The 17,542-nt window shown below is 38.9% G+C and overlaps 1 protein-coding gene across 1 annotated transcript in view; it reads left to right on the plus strand.

Moving 5' to 3' along the window:
- The window catches only part of NRP1 (neuropilin 1), a 113,753-nt gene that overhangs the window by 73,809 nt on the left and 22,402 nt on the right, over window positions 1-17,542 (plus strand). The window contains 4 exon segments of the mRNA XM_038129409.1: window positions 5,946-6,101; window positions 8,795-8,939; window positions 10,366-10,697; window positions 15,178-15,322. Of these exon segments, the coding sequence (XP_037985337.1) occupies window positions 5,946-6,101; window positions 8,795-8,939; window positions 10,366-10,697; window positions 15,178-15,322 (778 nt within the window).

The following is a 17,542-nucleotide window of genomic DNA, read 5'->3' on the forward strand; positions in this document are numbered from 1 at the left end:
GACTGAGGTTCTCTTATGTTTATCAGTCATACTTTTTCACCATTATTCTAAATTTTCTCCTATAGAAACTGGCTGATCTGCTTCTGAGAAAAGTTGCTGTACTCAATTCTGTGACCACAGCATCAGTAGCTCAACTTGATAACATCTTTTGACTCTATTCTTTGTTTTCAGGTGGGGGGAATCTTTACACTTATGTTTTTTTCTTCTGCAGAAAGGGATTTGAGCAGAAGGTGAAGATTGTGAGAAACATATTTTTCAACTGCTAAAGAAAGGTTCATTTCCCTTTTGCTGCCAAGAATTCCTGTGTCATTGGCTTCAGTGTTTTCTCATCTCTTCTTCCATGCTTCCCCATTTTGCCAAGTCACATAAGCATCAGTTCAGTAAAACAAGCTGACCGGGGACAGTTGTTAGGCACAACTGTTGTTTGCCAAGTCACTGCTTTCCCTTTTGGGGCTTTCAGGATGTTGCTGTCAAGGTCATTGAGAAAGACTTCAGTCTCTTCAGGAGAGATCTTAATAAGAGCAGTGTTTTCTCCCCACCTTCTTTATGGAGCTGCTGCAAGTATCACTGAGAGTTTTACATAAAGATTTGAGGTAGTTTACAGGCTTAACTATTTTCACTTAAATCCAGGATGAATATTTACAACCTGTCATTAATCAAGGAGTTGTACTCTTGTAATGACTACTCGTGTCAAGAATGAAGACTTTTGGAAATAATTTTCCAACCAAATTAATTAGACTATTTTCAGAATTTCTACTGGAGCTTGTCCCATTTCTACTTAGCATTACAATCTAAGAAATTAAAGAATTAAGTCATAGTTGTAAAAGAGAGAGCATGAGAAAGCAAGATTGGCCAAATCAACAGCAGTGTTCAGAAAGTAGATCAACTCTTGCTTAATTAAATATTTGACAGAACCGTGAAGCATCACAACAGTTAATCTGACTCAGAGCACTGTATGCTATCTAGGGAAATGACACGGTTCTCTAAAAATATTTGCTTTGGTATGTTGTGTCAAGTGATGGATTGTACAGCTTTTCAAGCCACAAGAGATGCCCACAACAAAAAGCTTCCTGCTGTTAATCAAACTCCAGCACTCAGTACTTTATTTTCTCAGGCTGTTGAACAGACCTACAGTAGGAGTGTTAAAAGCTGGCAAAACTGCTCCCTTGCTACAGTTCCCTCAATGACTGTATTTTATTTAACAAGGCAGATTTTCATCCTGAAGATAAGGTCTTCCACACTACAACCTAGTTATGTATGACGACAGGAAGAAGCAATATTAATTTCAAGCCATGTATGTTGTGTATCATTCTTTATCCAGCAGTTTGCTCAGATTTGCTACGTGATGCATTGTGCAGAGCTAAATGTTATTTTTTTCCTACTCCTTAACTGGTCTCAAGTAAAATGCATATGTTTGTCTTAAAAATGTGTCACCCACCTGCATTTTTTGGAGACAGCAATGCAGCAATAAGAATATTTCTCCTGGATGCTAGGAGATATTGTAGAATAAATAGAGAGGAAGTAATTTATATGTAGAAACAGATAGTGCCTTGCAATATGCTTCTGTAGGAAATAAATTGATTTTAGAAATACAAACAAGTGAGGCTTTTTTGAAAAAAAAATGAACTTTTCTCTCCTGGAAAAAAAAATACACACTTGAGCTGCTCCTCATTTTTTGTAAGGTATGGGCCCATTCCTATGGGAAGTCTGCTCCCAGACTTGCACTTTTAAATAAAGATGTTCACATTGCAGCCCAGGCAACTATCAAAGGCTTTGTTTTTAGATGAGGCCCTTAGGCATCATTTTCCAAGAGAGATATGCTTCTTAATCTGAATGAAAGTGAAAATTTGGAAAAAAAAAAAAAAAAGAACTTGAAACATGCTGCTGTTAGTCAAAGCTGAAAGTCTGGTCATGGAAAGAAATGTGAAGATTTCAGGTTTGGAGACAGCTGCCTATCTCAGATCACAGCCATAAGGCTTGCAATAACTTACAAAATCGCTTGCATTTTCTAAAATAAATACCAGATGTTTGTTTATCATATGTGCAGAACGTTAAATGTCAAATAATTGCAGGGAAATGCATTTGATGTTCATCTTCAAAAGTACTGTATTTCAACACCACATCTCTTCACAGTCACTCTAACATGAAACACAAGTTCTTGAAACAAAAAGGACAAGAAGGCCAAAACAAAAAGCTAGTTATTAAAGACTTATATTACCATTACAATATTAAAGACTTATATTGCATAGCTGGAGTACCCTGCATCTGAGAAAAATGGGTTACCCCTGGTCACATTAACACTTGGAGACTTCTTTGGAGAGGACATACTGTGTTGACTGGAACTTATCAGAGAGGTGGACTCTCTAGACATAAGCCTTCAACATGCACAAGATTTCCTGTCTGGTGGCATAGCTGTTCCAGAGCTATTACCTTCTGCACTGATTCCTCTGGGAAAAATAGAGAAGCCCTGTGTCTTATCACTGCTACGCTTTGGTGCCTTCTGGTTCCAGTTGTTACTAGCAATTGATATGGTTGAACTTCAATTCTGAACAGTCCCAGTGACTTTTAGAATCTGTGTTTTCTGGACAACTTTTTGCATTTTATAGAAAGCAAACTTTCAAAAACCATTGGAACAAAAACAAAATGCATCACAAAGTGATTAATGAGGGGGAGCTTAACAGCCCATTAAAATGTGTCATGCAGTTTCCGAGGTAGTATTCTACATAATTCATTTCTATCACCTTACTTAGAGACGATTGCTACATTTAGAGCTTAATTTGCAAACATACCTAGGCACCACAGAGGGGTGCACAATGTTGCAATTCTGTTTGTATGCACCTGGAGAGGGGCAGCTCCTCTCCAGAGGCCACAGCAAAGAACTGTCAAAGGGAAGTAAATGCCTTAAGCCCTACCTCTCTCCTGGACTTTTTCACTGACACAGAGTTAGTACTAAAAATTCCAAGAGACCCTTCTGCTTCTCTGTTGTTTAATCTCACCTTTCTTGTTTGCACTGCTTCTTTCTCGCAAAACACCAATGGAGAAATGTTATTCTTCATTCCTTTATCAGCTTGCGAGCAAACAGCCCCTGGCATGCAGCAGGTCTGGGGTCACAGCTTGCTTTTGCAAGGGGTTTAAAGCTGTGCTGAACACTTGAGCTGTCAGACTCCAGGCACTCCAGGAGAGGACTACTGTTGACATAGTTCCAGTTTTCAAGAGCACATAAAGATTTGCTGACCTGAAGAGAAAGCACATCCATGTGAAGAGATGTGCTCCGTAACAAAAGGAGCCCTCCTTCCTCCAGTAATGTCTTTCTCAGTTACTGGAGCCAGGAGTGCTAATGAGGTTGCCTTTCCTTCCTTACTTATAGGCAATAAATCAGAAGTCCTCTCAGAGTCTCCCTCTCTCCCAGTGAGAGAGTTCTGTCAGGTTCTAGGCATGAAAGTACATGTCTATATCCATTGTGTGTTTGGGACTTAATCCTGGGCAGTAAAATATATGCTGTAGGATATTCCATGCCCTGGAGTTAAGAAGGTGTATTGAATTCCTGAATTTGGGACCAAGCAAAATTTGGGGGCCTTAAGTTTTCTGACAGGACAAGTCTGAGGCCTGAATGATCAGTGACTGGTAGCAATTGATAAGTCAGGCATCACATAATCAAATCTTCCTAAGTCACTAATGTTAAATTTTACCTTGGCTTCAAATACCCAGAACTCTTGTAAAAGGCCATTGCTTGACTTTATTCACAATGAAGTACTTACTGTATATTAAAAAGCCTCTACTAGAATAATTTCAAATCAGTTGGAATGGTACAGGCTTGGGACCCTAATCATTTCAAAACTGAAGAGCTGTTTCAAATTGTAAGAGAGGCAGATCATTTAAATAACTTAGCTCTGTGCTCCCTCAGACTTCCAGATTTTCAAGTGCACTTCAGTCTGGAAGTGAATGTGGTATTGGACATAACTCAGTGCAGCACACTTTACAATCAGCAGAGTACAGCTTGGAGAGCATTTGAAGTTAAGCTGAGATTGCTCAGAGCAATGATGCCCAGATTCCTCCATTAACTTTCAGATTGCAACAATCTAACATCTGAGACTCTCCAGTTACTTTAAATCACTTGATTGTTTTTGTGAGGTGGTGCTGGGATTTCTTTTTTTTTTTTTAAACTAAATTTTTTTTATAACACAAAACCAAAATGTTGCAGTATTTCACCCCTAAAGACGAGGGCTAAAATGTTACATATAGACTTTATGAGCCTTGCAAACTGGGGCAGAGGTTTTGCCCTGAAAGCCAGTTCTATCTGTCACACACAAGGATGCTATTCTTGTGTTGGAGGACTCCAAAATGCCTTGCATATGACATGGGCACTGAGAGAGCAGACACTGTGTCCTCAATAGCACTTCCTTCAGCCTTTTGAGAGAGAATGCACAGCATGTTGATTTAACTGCTCCAGTGCCTTTGGATATATGACATACATCCAGGAAAAAGGATGCCTGTGGGACACAGGACACATATATTCTGCATCCTGCATACTTTGGAAATAATGAAGAAGACTGGGACATTCATGGAGCCATTTACTTGAGAAGGGTTAATTCAACCTATTGTTACCCTACTAAACTCTGGACAACTGAAGTTAGGGGAATAAATTACACTAATTAATATTTTGTGAATAGGGTCATTTTATACTGAAATTAAATTACCTGCTTTAGGAAACAAAGAGAAGGTTCTCACTGCAGAGAACTAGGGTGAAGAATGTTATTTTAATTGATTTGTTGTTATGGCTAAAAAAGGCTGTAAGGAAAATGCAGAGGTTTCAAAACTGTGGTCACCAACCTGACTCTGAGGAAGTTTTTTTGCCCAGTTTCAGCTATTTGGCAGCTGGACTTGTGCACTGGGATAAGGGGTTCTTTTGCCAGCAGAACTGAGTAGCCAGCTACTTGAGAAGCTGTATTCCTGCACCCCACATCATTCTCCCAAAGATGTTGATACTTCTTTGATGCCACACGATGAACTAGATAAGGAAAATACCTGGATGAAAAATAAATAATAGGAGAGAGCAAGGTTAACATAAATCACTTGTCCATTTGTAATGGACAATGTACTTCCATGAGAGAAGGAGAAAGAGTGAAGAAGAGAGATGACCTCTAATGCACATCCATGTGCATTTCTCCAGCAAGTTCAAAATGACATTGCTTTCTGATGATAGAAGTTCATGGCATTTGACAGTTGGAACAGAATTACTACACTTGTGCTAATGCTTCCTTCTGTTTTCCCCAAATACATCATGCAGTACTAGCAACAAGTTTGCCTTTTTCCTGACAAAATCACACAGTGATTTGTAATTATCTTGTGACCAACTAATATGCATTGGGATTCTTTTCTTCTCTTCTATTTGCAAGTGATGTTCTTCTGGGTTTTAGCAAAATTCTTCTTATCGTTCCATAAGTGCAACTTTGACATTATCCTAGTAAATTCCACCCCATTTCTACTGCCACAGTCCTCAGGGTCACTCAGCTCTCACTGTGTTGGCAACACCTTGCAGCTGAGTGTCCTTAGGGAATTTCATTAGCATCTATGCAAGTGCTTGATGAAAGTATTAAGTAAGGTTGTTCAGCAGACGGGTCCTTGAGGAATTTCTCTAGTAACTCCTCTGCAGTCTGGTGGCTCCCACTTGCACTGATGGTGTCTCTGGTTCCTCCCTCACAGAGGAAAGAGAATTCTCTGGTGTGGGAATAACATTCCTGGCTAATTAGGCAAATTTTCCTGAGTTCTGTGATGACACCATTTACAAAAGAGGAGATTATGTCTATGGTATTGTCAACAATATTTGGCTTTATATAAAATCCTTATTATTTTTGTGAGACAGGGTGAGGTAGAGAGAGTGCCACTGCTACAATGTTGTTATGCTCTGAACTAGTCCTCACATTTCAAATTGTCCTCTGCCACAGGTAGACCTGGGCCTTCTCCGCTTTGTTTCTGGGATTGGGACCCAAGGAGCCATCTCAAAAGAAACAAAGAAAGAATATTATCTGAAAGCATATCGTGTAGATGTCAGCTCCAATGGAGAGGACTGGATTACACTGAAGGAGGGAAACAAGCCTGTTGTAAGTATTTTTTTTCTTCTTTTATCTCTCTTCAGCTGAGAAATAGTCTATTGAACTGTTTAGTTGTTATTATCATCTGTTTATAAAAGAGGAATCAAGTTTAGTCAGGTTGATCAGCTCTATTTCCCAAATCCAAAAGCCAGCTTGTGTCTCGGTAGTAATGGGACACAGAAATTGTTTATACAAAGCCTAGAGCAGCTGAAAATGGTGTAAGGTGATGCCCTATGTATTGAACTTGCCATAATTTGAGTCATTTTGTGTCTTTTTCCTGGACAGTTCTGCAGTTTCTCTGTTTCTCAGATATTTTCTATGTGACCTTGAGAAAAACATTATGCAGAACTTTTCAAAAAATGTGTCTGTCAGTTATGTGCAGTGAAGCTCTGGATATGCAATGTGTCAGTGCCTCAGCTCCCTGTGCATGGCCATGCAGGACTGCTAGCAGATGATTAGTGGTTTGTTAGACTTCCAAGTATCTCAGTGATGGGGGTCATGCAGACAGATGATTAGGCACATCTTTCCATCCTTATAGATTTTTATCACCTTTCCATTTATCAGCAGATTTGCTCTCTGTGACCTCCCAATGAAACAGCTTTAGACACTCATAAGAAAAATTGTCATTATCCGCTACCATGAGCATAAAGCTCATTACTGAGAAGTCAGTTCTGCTCCAGCTCGCACATGAATAGCCCCAGTGAGGCTGTGCCTCCCTTCCCACCTCGCTCAGGATGTGCCTGAGAGCAGCATCCCCAGAGGCTGCCAGGGGCTGTTGCAATTGGAATAGTTTTGTGGTACCTCCCTTCAAAACAGCTTTTTGGTCACCCCTCTGTAAAGACACAGAAGAACTGTACAGTATCAAAGTCTATCAGTGTAACCCTATCTAGCTCTAAATATTTGGTTACTGCTTTGTCCCTGACTCATCTGTAAGTGCTATGCCAAGTCCCCTACATTTATCTAATCAACGTGGTAGCAGTGTTTAACAAATACGTCTTGCTTTTTTGAAGCCCTTTGGAAAACAATAAAAAATGAATACTGAAAGCTTCTTTCTGACGGGTATTGTCCTGGTTTTACTGGAAGTTCTGAAAGTCAGATGACACAGTGTGGGCACTGTACAGTGATGTATATAAAGATACAACAATTGACTTGCCCAAAGTCACAAGAGGGGCCAGTGCAGTGGCTGGTATGAGACACGGGGTTTCCTGACTCTGGATTCTGTAATCTGAACAAATGCTTCTTTCAAAATCAGACCATGCCTGATTTTCATTACCAGCTTCAATTTGTAAACTCTCCAAAACTGTATTTTACATCAGTTTCTCTTGCACATGCTGTCTTTAATTAGTGAGAACATTTCCTAAACCTGTGTCACTTGTACAAAAGGTTCATTAAAAAAATCAGTTTTTTAAAATGGCAGTATTTTGCTGTTGATCAAGACAAGAAAAACGTATGCACCAGACTCCCTCCCAGATATTTTAATTCAAATTAAAAGTTTGCAGCTGCAGGTCTCAAGGCAGCCATACACCAGTGTTGCACTAACTATTTATCAGAGTCTGCGTACTTTTGAGAAAAGACTCCTTTTCTCTGTCAGATGCAAGCTTTGAGAAAACTACAGCAGGTCCTCATAACAAAAAAAAAAGTTGTTGGAAAGGAATGCAGTTCCATTAAAAATACCTTACTAGATATGAAACTCTGATGTTAAATTACTTGAGCTGTAACTGAGCCTTATGAGTTAACAGCTGTGTGCTGTTGGCCTCCGCTCCAAATTAATGCAGCTACTGTAAGGAACAAACAGGAAAGTAGGACAGTGTGTGTAAGAAATGGGAGAATCTCCCATAAAAGGAGAGGGGTCTGCATCCATGGCAAAAAAACAGGAAATTGGTCCCCTCTACGTGAGGAAGAAGCAGGAAGCTGAATCACCTTCTTTGGACTGGAACATTGCAAGGTTTTGACTGGGCTAGGAAGGAGTGTGTCTGCAGGATCCTCAACATGAAAGCACAGCACAGTCATGTGCTTCTGGTGGAAGTCTCATTGTTCATCTAATTTGACTGCCAGCCTCAGGGGATGCAGGGAAAATCTTGGAGCCTGCTACACAGATTTTAAATAGACTTCAATCTCAATATACATGGAGAAAGAAATTCTGAGACCTTGTTGAAAAGGATTTGAAAACAGGGTGTTAACAAAGCAAGGTTTGCACAATACACCTTAAAAAATCTTAAGCCCAAGGTCAACAAAATAATATATATTTTTATCACAACCATATAGGATTTTTATGTGGTCTGACTGAAATCCAAATCTTTAATTTGAGCCTGAGATTCTTTAGCTTTCTGCATCATTCCACGAGTGTACAAGAAATAAAACTGCTGTAGTGGGGCATTGGGGGATTCTTCCAGGACACAGAAGTCGTTGGGTGATGAAGACCAGGGTTTGTCATTCCTGCATATAGATCTGGGCATTAAGAACAACTTTTTTAGTATCACTGAACACCTTACATCTTCATTTTTCCTCCCCAAGGAAAGCAAACCTGTCTGCAAAAGTTGTCTGAGGAGATTAATGAAATAGCTTCCCATGCAAGTCTTCTGTCTCAGCCCCCACAACCAACCCTGGTTAGACCTCGTATATAACTGTCTGTAAAACACAGAACTGTAAACACTGGTTAAGAGAAAGCCTAACAAATATATACTTTTTCTTTCCACACAAAGGTGTTTCAAGGGAATAGCAATCCCACTGATGTTGTTTACAGAGCTTTTGCCAAACCAGTTCTAACACGGTTTGTGAGAATTAGACCAGTGTCTTGGGAAAATGGAGTTTCACTGAGATTTGAAGTGTATGGCTGCAAGATAACAGGTAGGTCTTGGGAAAGATTATAAAATATGGGGAATTTACTGTGTCTATGCTGTGGGATTTATTTTTATGAGTAAAATTCATGACCATGATTTCCACTATGTAGAATGTAGAAATGCTTAAAAAAACCATAAAAACCACAATCCAAACATCCACTGTTATCTGCATGTTTTTCTGACACTATATTTTAGTTTTAATTACTTTTATTGCAATCACTTTACAGCTTCATGCAAAATTCCTGAGGTACACAGATATTTTGCAAATTCCTATCTTGTTTTTTTCCCTTCTAACTCTCCAGTCCCTCTCTCTTATGTCTGCTATTCATAGGTAGTTCTGAGCAGGTTTCTCAAGGAACAAACACACATGACTAGGTTTAAAAGGATTGCAAGGTGAAAACACTTAGATCTGAAGTCTGTGCAAATAATGGTGTTTGTAGTCAAGTTCCCAGTCATGATCAGTATTGTAATGTAATTCCTTTATATCACACAGTTACCTGTCAAAAAATTTAGAAATATCTTTTTTACAGTTCTAAGTTTTCTATAATTTCTACACAGTGGAAGTGCCTTTATCTGTAAAGCAGAAATACAACTTACAGTTGAAAGAAAATTATAATAATTTTAGACTTTTAAAAGCTAATTTTTCTAGCACATTTTTAGCAGTTAATACAGTTCAGTAGCACTAATTTTTAATATTTAGGGACTTTTTTTTCTTTTAAAGTGTTTCTTTAGTCTTGAAAATGTTTCTTAGAACTGGTTTCCATACAGAAGGAAAACAAGATTGCTGATTACTTTGTTAGAGAATTACAAGTCATTCTATGAAATCTTTTCGGATTAGATGTAGGCAATCAGATCTACTGTCTCATTCTGTATTAGAATTCTTAATTTCTTGTCAGCAGGTACTTCTAATTTGCTTTTATCTAGGATCATAAAAGAAGCAACTATTTAGTTCCTCTGTTGCCTGAAAAAATCTGAGACAAAAAAAAATTGCATTAGGAAAATCTCAAGTGCAACAGTAGATTATATTTTCATGTATGAAGATTTCCATTTCCAATGTCACCAAAATTAGGTAATCTGCAACCAGGTTTTGGCAGGTTTTGGAAGTTTTCTCTGAAGAAATATTCTCAAGTTCAGATGGCCCTGCACTCTTTGCCTTAGCGAGAAGAATAGAAAACAAGAATAGAATAGGATTTTCTGATCCTTTTGGTTCCCACCAAGCCAAAAATACATGTGGTATTTTGGTACTTCCTGCTAAAACTAGGATGTGCAAGTTGGAACAAATGAAAATTATACACAAATCCAATAGATTGCTTTGACTATAAGAAATAAATAAGTAATTAGTTGAGATAGTTGAATTGACTGGCATGTCCTGTTTCTGTTTTGGTGCTTGTTCAGAATAACTACTTAATTTATTCGGATTTTTTTCTCTGTAGATTATCCTTGTTCTGGGATGCTGGGTATGGTGTCTGGCCTTATTCCTGACTCTCAGATTACTGCATCTACTCAAGTGGATCGAAACTGGATCCCAGAAAATGCTCGCCTCATAACGAGCCGTTCAGGCTGGGCACTGCCACCAACTACTCATCCATATGCAAATGAATGGCTTCAAATAGACCTCGGTGAGGAGAAGATAGTGAGGGGCATCATTGTCCAAGGAGGCAAGCACCGAGAAAACAAAGTGTTCATGAAAAAATTCAAAATTGGCTACAGCAACAATGGATCAGATTGGAAAATGATCATGGATTCCAGCAAGAAGAAGATAAAGGTAAGGGCAAAATCTGCACTTAAGAAAAGTTGAGTTTAAAAAAATTTGCATTACATTTCTACACATCTCTGTCTGGCCTTAGGAAGGGCACATATCTGGGGTGAAGCCAAGTGGGAAGACTCCAAGGGCAGCAGCCCAGAAGGAATGCTGTGGGAGCTGTCCCATGCCTGAGGGCAAGAGCTGGCCTTAGGACATTTACCTCTCTGGCAGCAAGTTCTGCTGATTCAACAGTTTGTTCAGGCTTGATTCCTGGCAACATTGGTGCCTCTCTGGCTCACAATTTACTGCAAAATCCCATGCAATGGGATTTTAAAGTCTACTCTAAAAAGCTGAACTCTAAAACTGAGAGTGAACAAACTTATTTGAGACAAATTTATTTGAATTACTTTTATTTTGCTTCTTTCTGATAGAGTTACAGAATGAGAATGGTTTTCCTCAGCTCAATGGGGTGCCTGTCATGTTTCTCAACTGCCTGTAGACTGCTTGGAGAGTTTCACAGGTTCTCTGTAATGATCTGATCCAAGTCCCTCCAAAAGAAAGCAAGGAAGTTTTGGTCATGTTATCCCAAGTGAGAAGTACTATTGTACTCTCACAAGGGAAGCATCTTGGAGGATGCTTGGGAATACACTTCCAGAGGAGGGCCAAATGAGTTGCTGGGTTAGATACCAAGAAAAAGAAAATAATCGTGGCCCAGAAAAGTTTCTGGGAATGTATGTGTTTTGATTTGGTTTTGGATGTATGCATTTCAGGACCTAAATTACACTTAGTTACACCAAATCCCATTGAAGTCTTCCATCCCATTTTGCTATCTCTGCTCACAAAGTGCATTTTTGCCTCAAAAGGCACAACTCTTTCTTAGTCCTCCTACCCAGTTCCTTGAGGAAATGAGTAGGCATGCAGCCCTGCTCACAAATTGGTGCTGTAGTACTGAGATGACCAGGGAATCATATAGCAAAACGTGCCCTCAAAAGGCAAATTGTTGTGGTGCTTGGCAGATGGGATCCTGGGAATTGCTCCATATCTCATCTGTGTTAGTTTGAAAATTAGATGTAAAAGCTGTTTTGCTGTATAGACTCATCCATTGGAGGAACCTGTGTTTCCTTAAAGGAAAAGCTGAGTGGGCCATGGATGTAGCTTTTCCCAGCACATTTGGTAAATATTGGACTTCATTCTCTCCTGTTTTAATCTCACTGAATATGTCTGCATTTTCTCACTTTTCATCATTTGTTTGGGGGATTAAAACTAAATGGATTCAGCCTTTGCAGTCATCTCCTTTCTCTTGTTACCATGAGTTTTGACTTCATCATAAAGTGTGAAGGGAGTGTAAATCAACAATGGGATCTTACCATTTTCTTTCTAAAATAGATGTTGTTTTGACATGTACTTCTACACTGTGGCTCAACGAGGGAAAAAAATAATGCCATATGCTTTCGAAGCAGCGCGCCGTCTGCTGCATGGCTTTCTGTTTTCTAATACAGGCACTTGCCATCATTGTCAGAAGTTAGCAGTTTGACAAGAAAACTAGTGTGCTAACTAATGCACTGAGCCCATCCTCAGTTTTCATCACCACCAGAAATTAACTTTCAAGATTAATGGAACGGAGAGGGCTGGAATTCAAATCTCTTGTGGCATAATTATAATCCTTCCTAAAAATTCAATATATTTAATAAACTTTATTCCAAAGCAAAAGTCTTCTTTAAAGAGAATAGGATAAATCCCTTTTTGGAGCCTGAGGAATTTAAAATGTTAATACTGGAATGCAGTGTTTTTAACTGAAAGTAGAGCTGGATGGGACAGGATGCTATAATGAATCACAGCAGGAACGTGGATTAGAAACAGCCCTGTTATATGAAATGAAACACATCGTTTCACTTGGTTAAAGTCGTGACTTTCAATAAACAAACAACTGCATTTCAGAGAAGAAAGAGCAGTGACGGGCTAAACATAACAAAGAATGTGTCCAAAGGGTGAAACATCACCTTGTTTCTTAACATGATCTTGTCATTCATGCCTGCAGCTGCTTTCACAAAGACTACCATAACTCCTTCCTCTTTGACTGACCCAATTTCAGCTATTTTTGTGTGTGCAAAATGTTTCCCCCTTTGAGTGCTTTAGCTCAAGCACTCAAAGGAGTGAAAATCACAAATCATCAAATAACCATGCAGAACTCCATTTCAAGATCCAATTTGTATTTCTTGTCTATTAGCTTGATTACTCAAGCTTACGCCATAAAGTCATCTTTCTCTTTCATACTTCTTTCCTCCTTCCACTTTTTATGGATGTGACATGAGTTGTTTTGTGGGAGTTTTTTGCTGTTGTTTTTACAGTTCCTCTCATAATTTCTGGTACAAGAAACTTCAGAACACCCTGCCATTTGGAACATCCTTTTAAAATTTTTCTGCAATGTTTATTTTGATTTTAAAATAAGTTAGGCAGATTTTTTTTTCTGCTCCCCATCTTAGCTCCTCTTTTGTTTAGCTATTATTTCTTTTACCTTATCTTTGTAGTGGAATACAGCAATTTGTGACACAGCTTGTATAAAGGACACTCACAAAGTGAAGTTTTGCTGTACACTCCTCTCTCGTCTCCCACAAAGAGTATCAGTATGTGTTTTAAATGAACAGTCAAAATTGAATCACAGGCAGCTCTGCTCTACAAAGGACAGTGATTCAATGTAATTCTAGATGCCTATTGAATCCTAATGTCTATGTGTCAGTACTCCATAGTGATGTCTTTTATAAATCAGTTTTCATTATTATATGTTGCTATTAAGACTACTATTAAAAAAGGGAGCAAGGATTTCTTAGATACATGTGTCTGTCTACTTTTTACACATAAAATGGCATTCATTCTTTTTCATATAGTAGGTAGCTTTTCTGATCATTTGCACTATATTGTTATTCAAATATAATAATATGTAATTCCATGTCAATTAGATCTGACAGGCCCTCTACACATGAATTTGTGACAACTGTCTTCCAAGCACTGGCAGTACACTGGGTCAACCAGTGCCCCTTGAAGCCACCTTGGAGGTGCAATTTCCCTAGGAAGTAGGATAAGTGGCATTGATGTTAAAATTAATTTTTTTTTGGTTTAGTTCTTCACAGTCTCCCATCACCATTGGCTTTTGCAACTGGCACTCTGTAAACAGTGGCTGGAAGGATTGTGATCCTAATGCAGAGGTGTACAGTTAAAACAAGGAAAGCTTTTAGAACTGCACTAAAAATACAAGAAGCAATCGGGATTACCTGTGCTGGTTTTCTGCCTTAGAAATTCAGCCAGCCTTTCCCATGGCCTCTGTTTTCTCTGCTACAGATGAACAGAAGGAGTTCATTGCAGGTTGGGTTTTGTTCTTATCCAAAATGATGGTTTCTTCCTGAAGAATGATTCCCGTTTCACAGCAATATCTTAGAAGTATCTTATGGTGGCACATTTAATCTTAAATTTGAACTGCAGTTCAAATATGTTTTTTAGAGTTTTGCCATTTCACTAATTCATGGAAAACATGAAAATACTTTTACTTCATTGTTGTATGCATTTTCATATTTTGTACTTTAAAGACTATTGCACATTATATTCTGAAGGCATTTTTTGCTATAAAATAGGCATTTTTTTGCTTTTGCCTATCTTGGGCTATAAAGCTTTCATGCCAAGGGCTGTTTCTTTGTTCAATTGATTCCTTCTAAGGACTGATCATCTACATGGAGGCACTTGAGGTGTTGCTATAAGTCCAAATTATAATGTGTTCTATATGCAAAATATCAGCGAAAAGAAGATACTGAAGGTATCAAACAAATGCCATTGAGAGTTGTATTATGTCTGAAGAACCCAAAGTACAATTCAGAGATGAGATTTTTTTGTCTGAAATGTACATTTGCTGACCTGCCTTGCCTGTTGGATTATACTGCAGTTTTGTCAGGAAGCAGCTTTTTTCTCTTTCTTCTAATTCTTCTTCAATAGCCAGCTCACTGGAAGAACTCTTGCAGCTACTGCTCCTGAAGTTTAATTTATGCCTTTTGAAATAGCTACAACTTGTGAAGCTCTGTCACTGGGGGAAATCAGATTGAAATTTTCTCTTGAATAGTTGGATTATTATTGTAACCACTTAAAAGGTGACAGGATCTTCACCTCAGCCATTTTTTTCCCTGAGAAGTGTTGGAAATGTCACCCAGTTAAACCTCAGATCAGAGTGTCATTTAAAAACATGTCTCATTAAACACTCAGCTCTTGTTATGACCCTGATGGATTAGTTGCTACTGAGTTTATGAAAAATGAAATGCATTACTTTTCCGAGAAGCTTTAACAATGTATTTTCCATTCTCATTTAGGATAGCAATGCCTGGCACTTACTAAGCTGTTAGAATATGGCCTATGGCTCACCTAATTCAAAGGCTGGAGAATGAAGCAAAAAAGATGAGTCTGGAAAATAGACTTTTCTTTCCTTTCTTTTTTAACAAGTAGCATTTGTCATGCTTTGCAGACTTTTGAAGGCAACACCAACTATGACACGCCTGAGCTGCGGACTTTTGAACCTGTATCGACACGATTCATACGTGTCTACCCTGAGAGAGCCACACACGGGGGACTGGGGCTGCGAATGGAGCTGCTGGGCTGTGAACTTGAAGGTAATTGCTCTGCTAGAAATGAATGCACTTTATTATTTTCATAAATACATTCTCTACTTGGTCTGCTGCTGAAGACTGCTGTGTCTGTGCAGGCAGCACATCGGACTCTCACGTCCAGGACAGCCATTAGTGCTGTTTCTTGGCCTATTCAGTTCCTCTCTGCAACATTTGAATGTGCCCAAGGCACAATTATTATTCTTTTTCCCGTTCCTTTGTTGAATCACAGCGATATTCTCCACATGGTTTTCCATTCCCTTAAGCATCCTTATGATTATACTTTTGAGAATCATAGAGCTATTAGGAGAGAATAAAGACAGGAACTTAAATTTTATGTTACCATGATACAACCCTGGAGGAGATGTTTTCCGAGAATGCAGAGGGACCTTTGCACTAAATATAGTAATTACATCCCTCTATCCTTCAAAGGACCTGAAAGTCACACCACAAACTATGGTAGGCAAAGATCACTTGACTGGACAGTGTCTGTGGTGTTACTTTTGGGGGCTAAAGGGGGCCTCTTTGTTCTTTACTAAGCTTTAATTTTGCAAGAATATGTAGGAGATGAAAGACCAGGAAAAGCAAAGTTTAGACATTTGTCCTTGGACTGTGACATGAAGTCCGCTTTGATTTTTGTTATATAAACACAATTATTTAACTTCATAGATAACTACAGATACCACTATGTGAATTTAACAATTTTATCTGGTGGATGATGACACAGTGGTGAGGCTTATAAACCACACAGCTTAAAAATACAGAATAACACACCATATTATTTGGGGTTTCATATGACACCTCTTATAGAACAGCTGAACCCAAGACGAATGGAAACAACTCTCTACCTCCATTTCTTTCTCACCATTTCTCCCCCAAGAGGGAAGTGTGGGAAGCATTTGCTGTGAGAACTGATGAGTTCTGTGTTGTTTTTTTTAGTTTAGTGATTGAATTTGTATGATTTTACTTGGCCCGGAAAGTGGGGAGGCTGGAAATACTTCTTAGTTCCCGCAGGAAGTCCTCATTTCCTGTGGGAATACTTAGTTCCTGCAGACTATTGTGCTACTTGCTCAGAAAAAAAGAAAACCCAGCACCTGCCTTATGTAAACTCACAAACTCTGGGCAAAGCCCTTCAGCCACAGGCTCCTGTAGCCACCCGGCCATCCAGGAGTGAGTCTGTGGACCACCTCACAAGAATATCTTGGTCAGTGAGATGGAGAACCCTTTGCTTTTGGGCAAACTGAAACAGAAAGTACATTTTTGTTTTTCCACTGGGACACATCTTTTCACATTTTTTCTTTCTGCTGTGGTCTACTTTTGATGAATGCTCACCTGTAGGTCACCCATGGACAGGTGAGGTCAGTTCCCATTTGCCTGTGGGAGAAGCACAATAATGCTTAATGTTGAATAATTGCATCTTAAGGAGGGAGTTGAATGAAATCACTTGAGATTTACTGAGCAAGAAAAGAGTTGAGATGAGAAAAGAAGCATGGAGGTTGGCACAGCGTAGAAATCAGCTCTCCAGCAGTAATGAGCAAGGGCAAGTTTTGTGTGCTTGAAGCATCCCAGGGGGACATATATGAAATGATGGCAGAGATGTAGGCAAGCTTGAGGCTATACAGGGACACAAAGATCAAGATAAGAAACTTAACTGGATGTAGAAAGCTAGAGGGATCCTCTAGCTTTTTTCCTGTAGGGTTTTTTTAGCAATGTGGATAACGAATGTTCTGCATAATTCATAATAGGTACAGAACTGTTTCTCTAACTAGGGATAGATTGAACCTGTAAAGCATAGGTCAGGGTCCTAAAGAGGCATGTTTTATCCCATAATATAGCTACTTCAAAAACTACCACTTCTCCTGACATTTTCAAGCCAAGAAGTCAGTGTATGTGATCTTCTGTGGCCAACAGATGCTGAGGGCAGTAGAAGGGAAAAGAAGAATCTGCAAAAGACATACATTATAGCATTGCCTATAATGAGTGAAAAAGATTGCTGATGAAAATAACAGTAAGTGAAAAGAGACAAAAGCCTGGATCACATTCCAGGAGTTCTTATCTTAAGCCAGGGAACTACATGTGTGGCATGAAACACAAACTTAAACATAGCACCAAGTCTCTGTGTTCTGGTTTTCCAGATGTGGTGTGCTTTGCAGATACTGGGCTATGTGTTTTCTGGCATCTTACACAAACCTGCAGCTTTTAACTGTAATAACAAGGTTCAGACAT

The sequence above is a fragment of the Motacilla alba genome, chromosome 2 (assembly GCF_015832195.1).
Source record: "Motacilla alba alba isolate MOTALB_02 chromosome 2, Motacilla_alba_V1.0_pri, whole genome shotgun sequence".
Classification (NCBI taxonomy): Eukaryota; Metazoa; Chordata; class Aves; order Passeriformes; family Motacillidae; genus Motacilla; species Motacilla alba.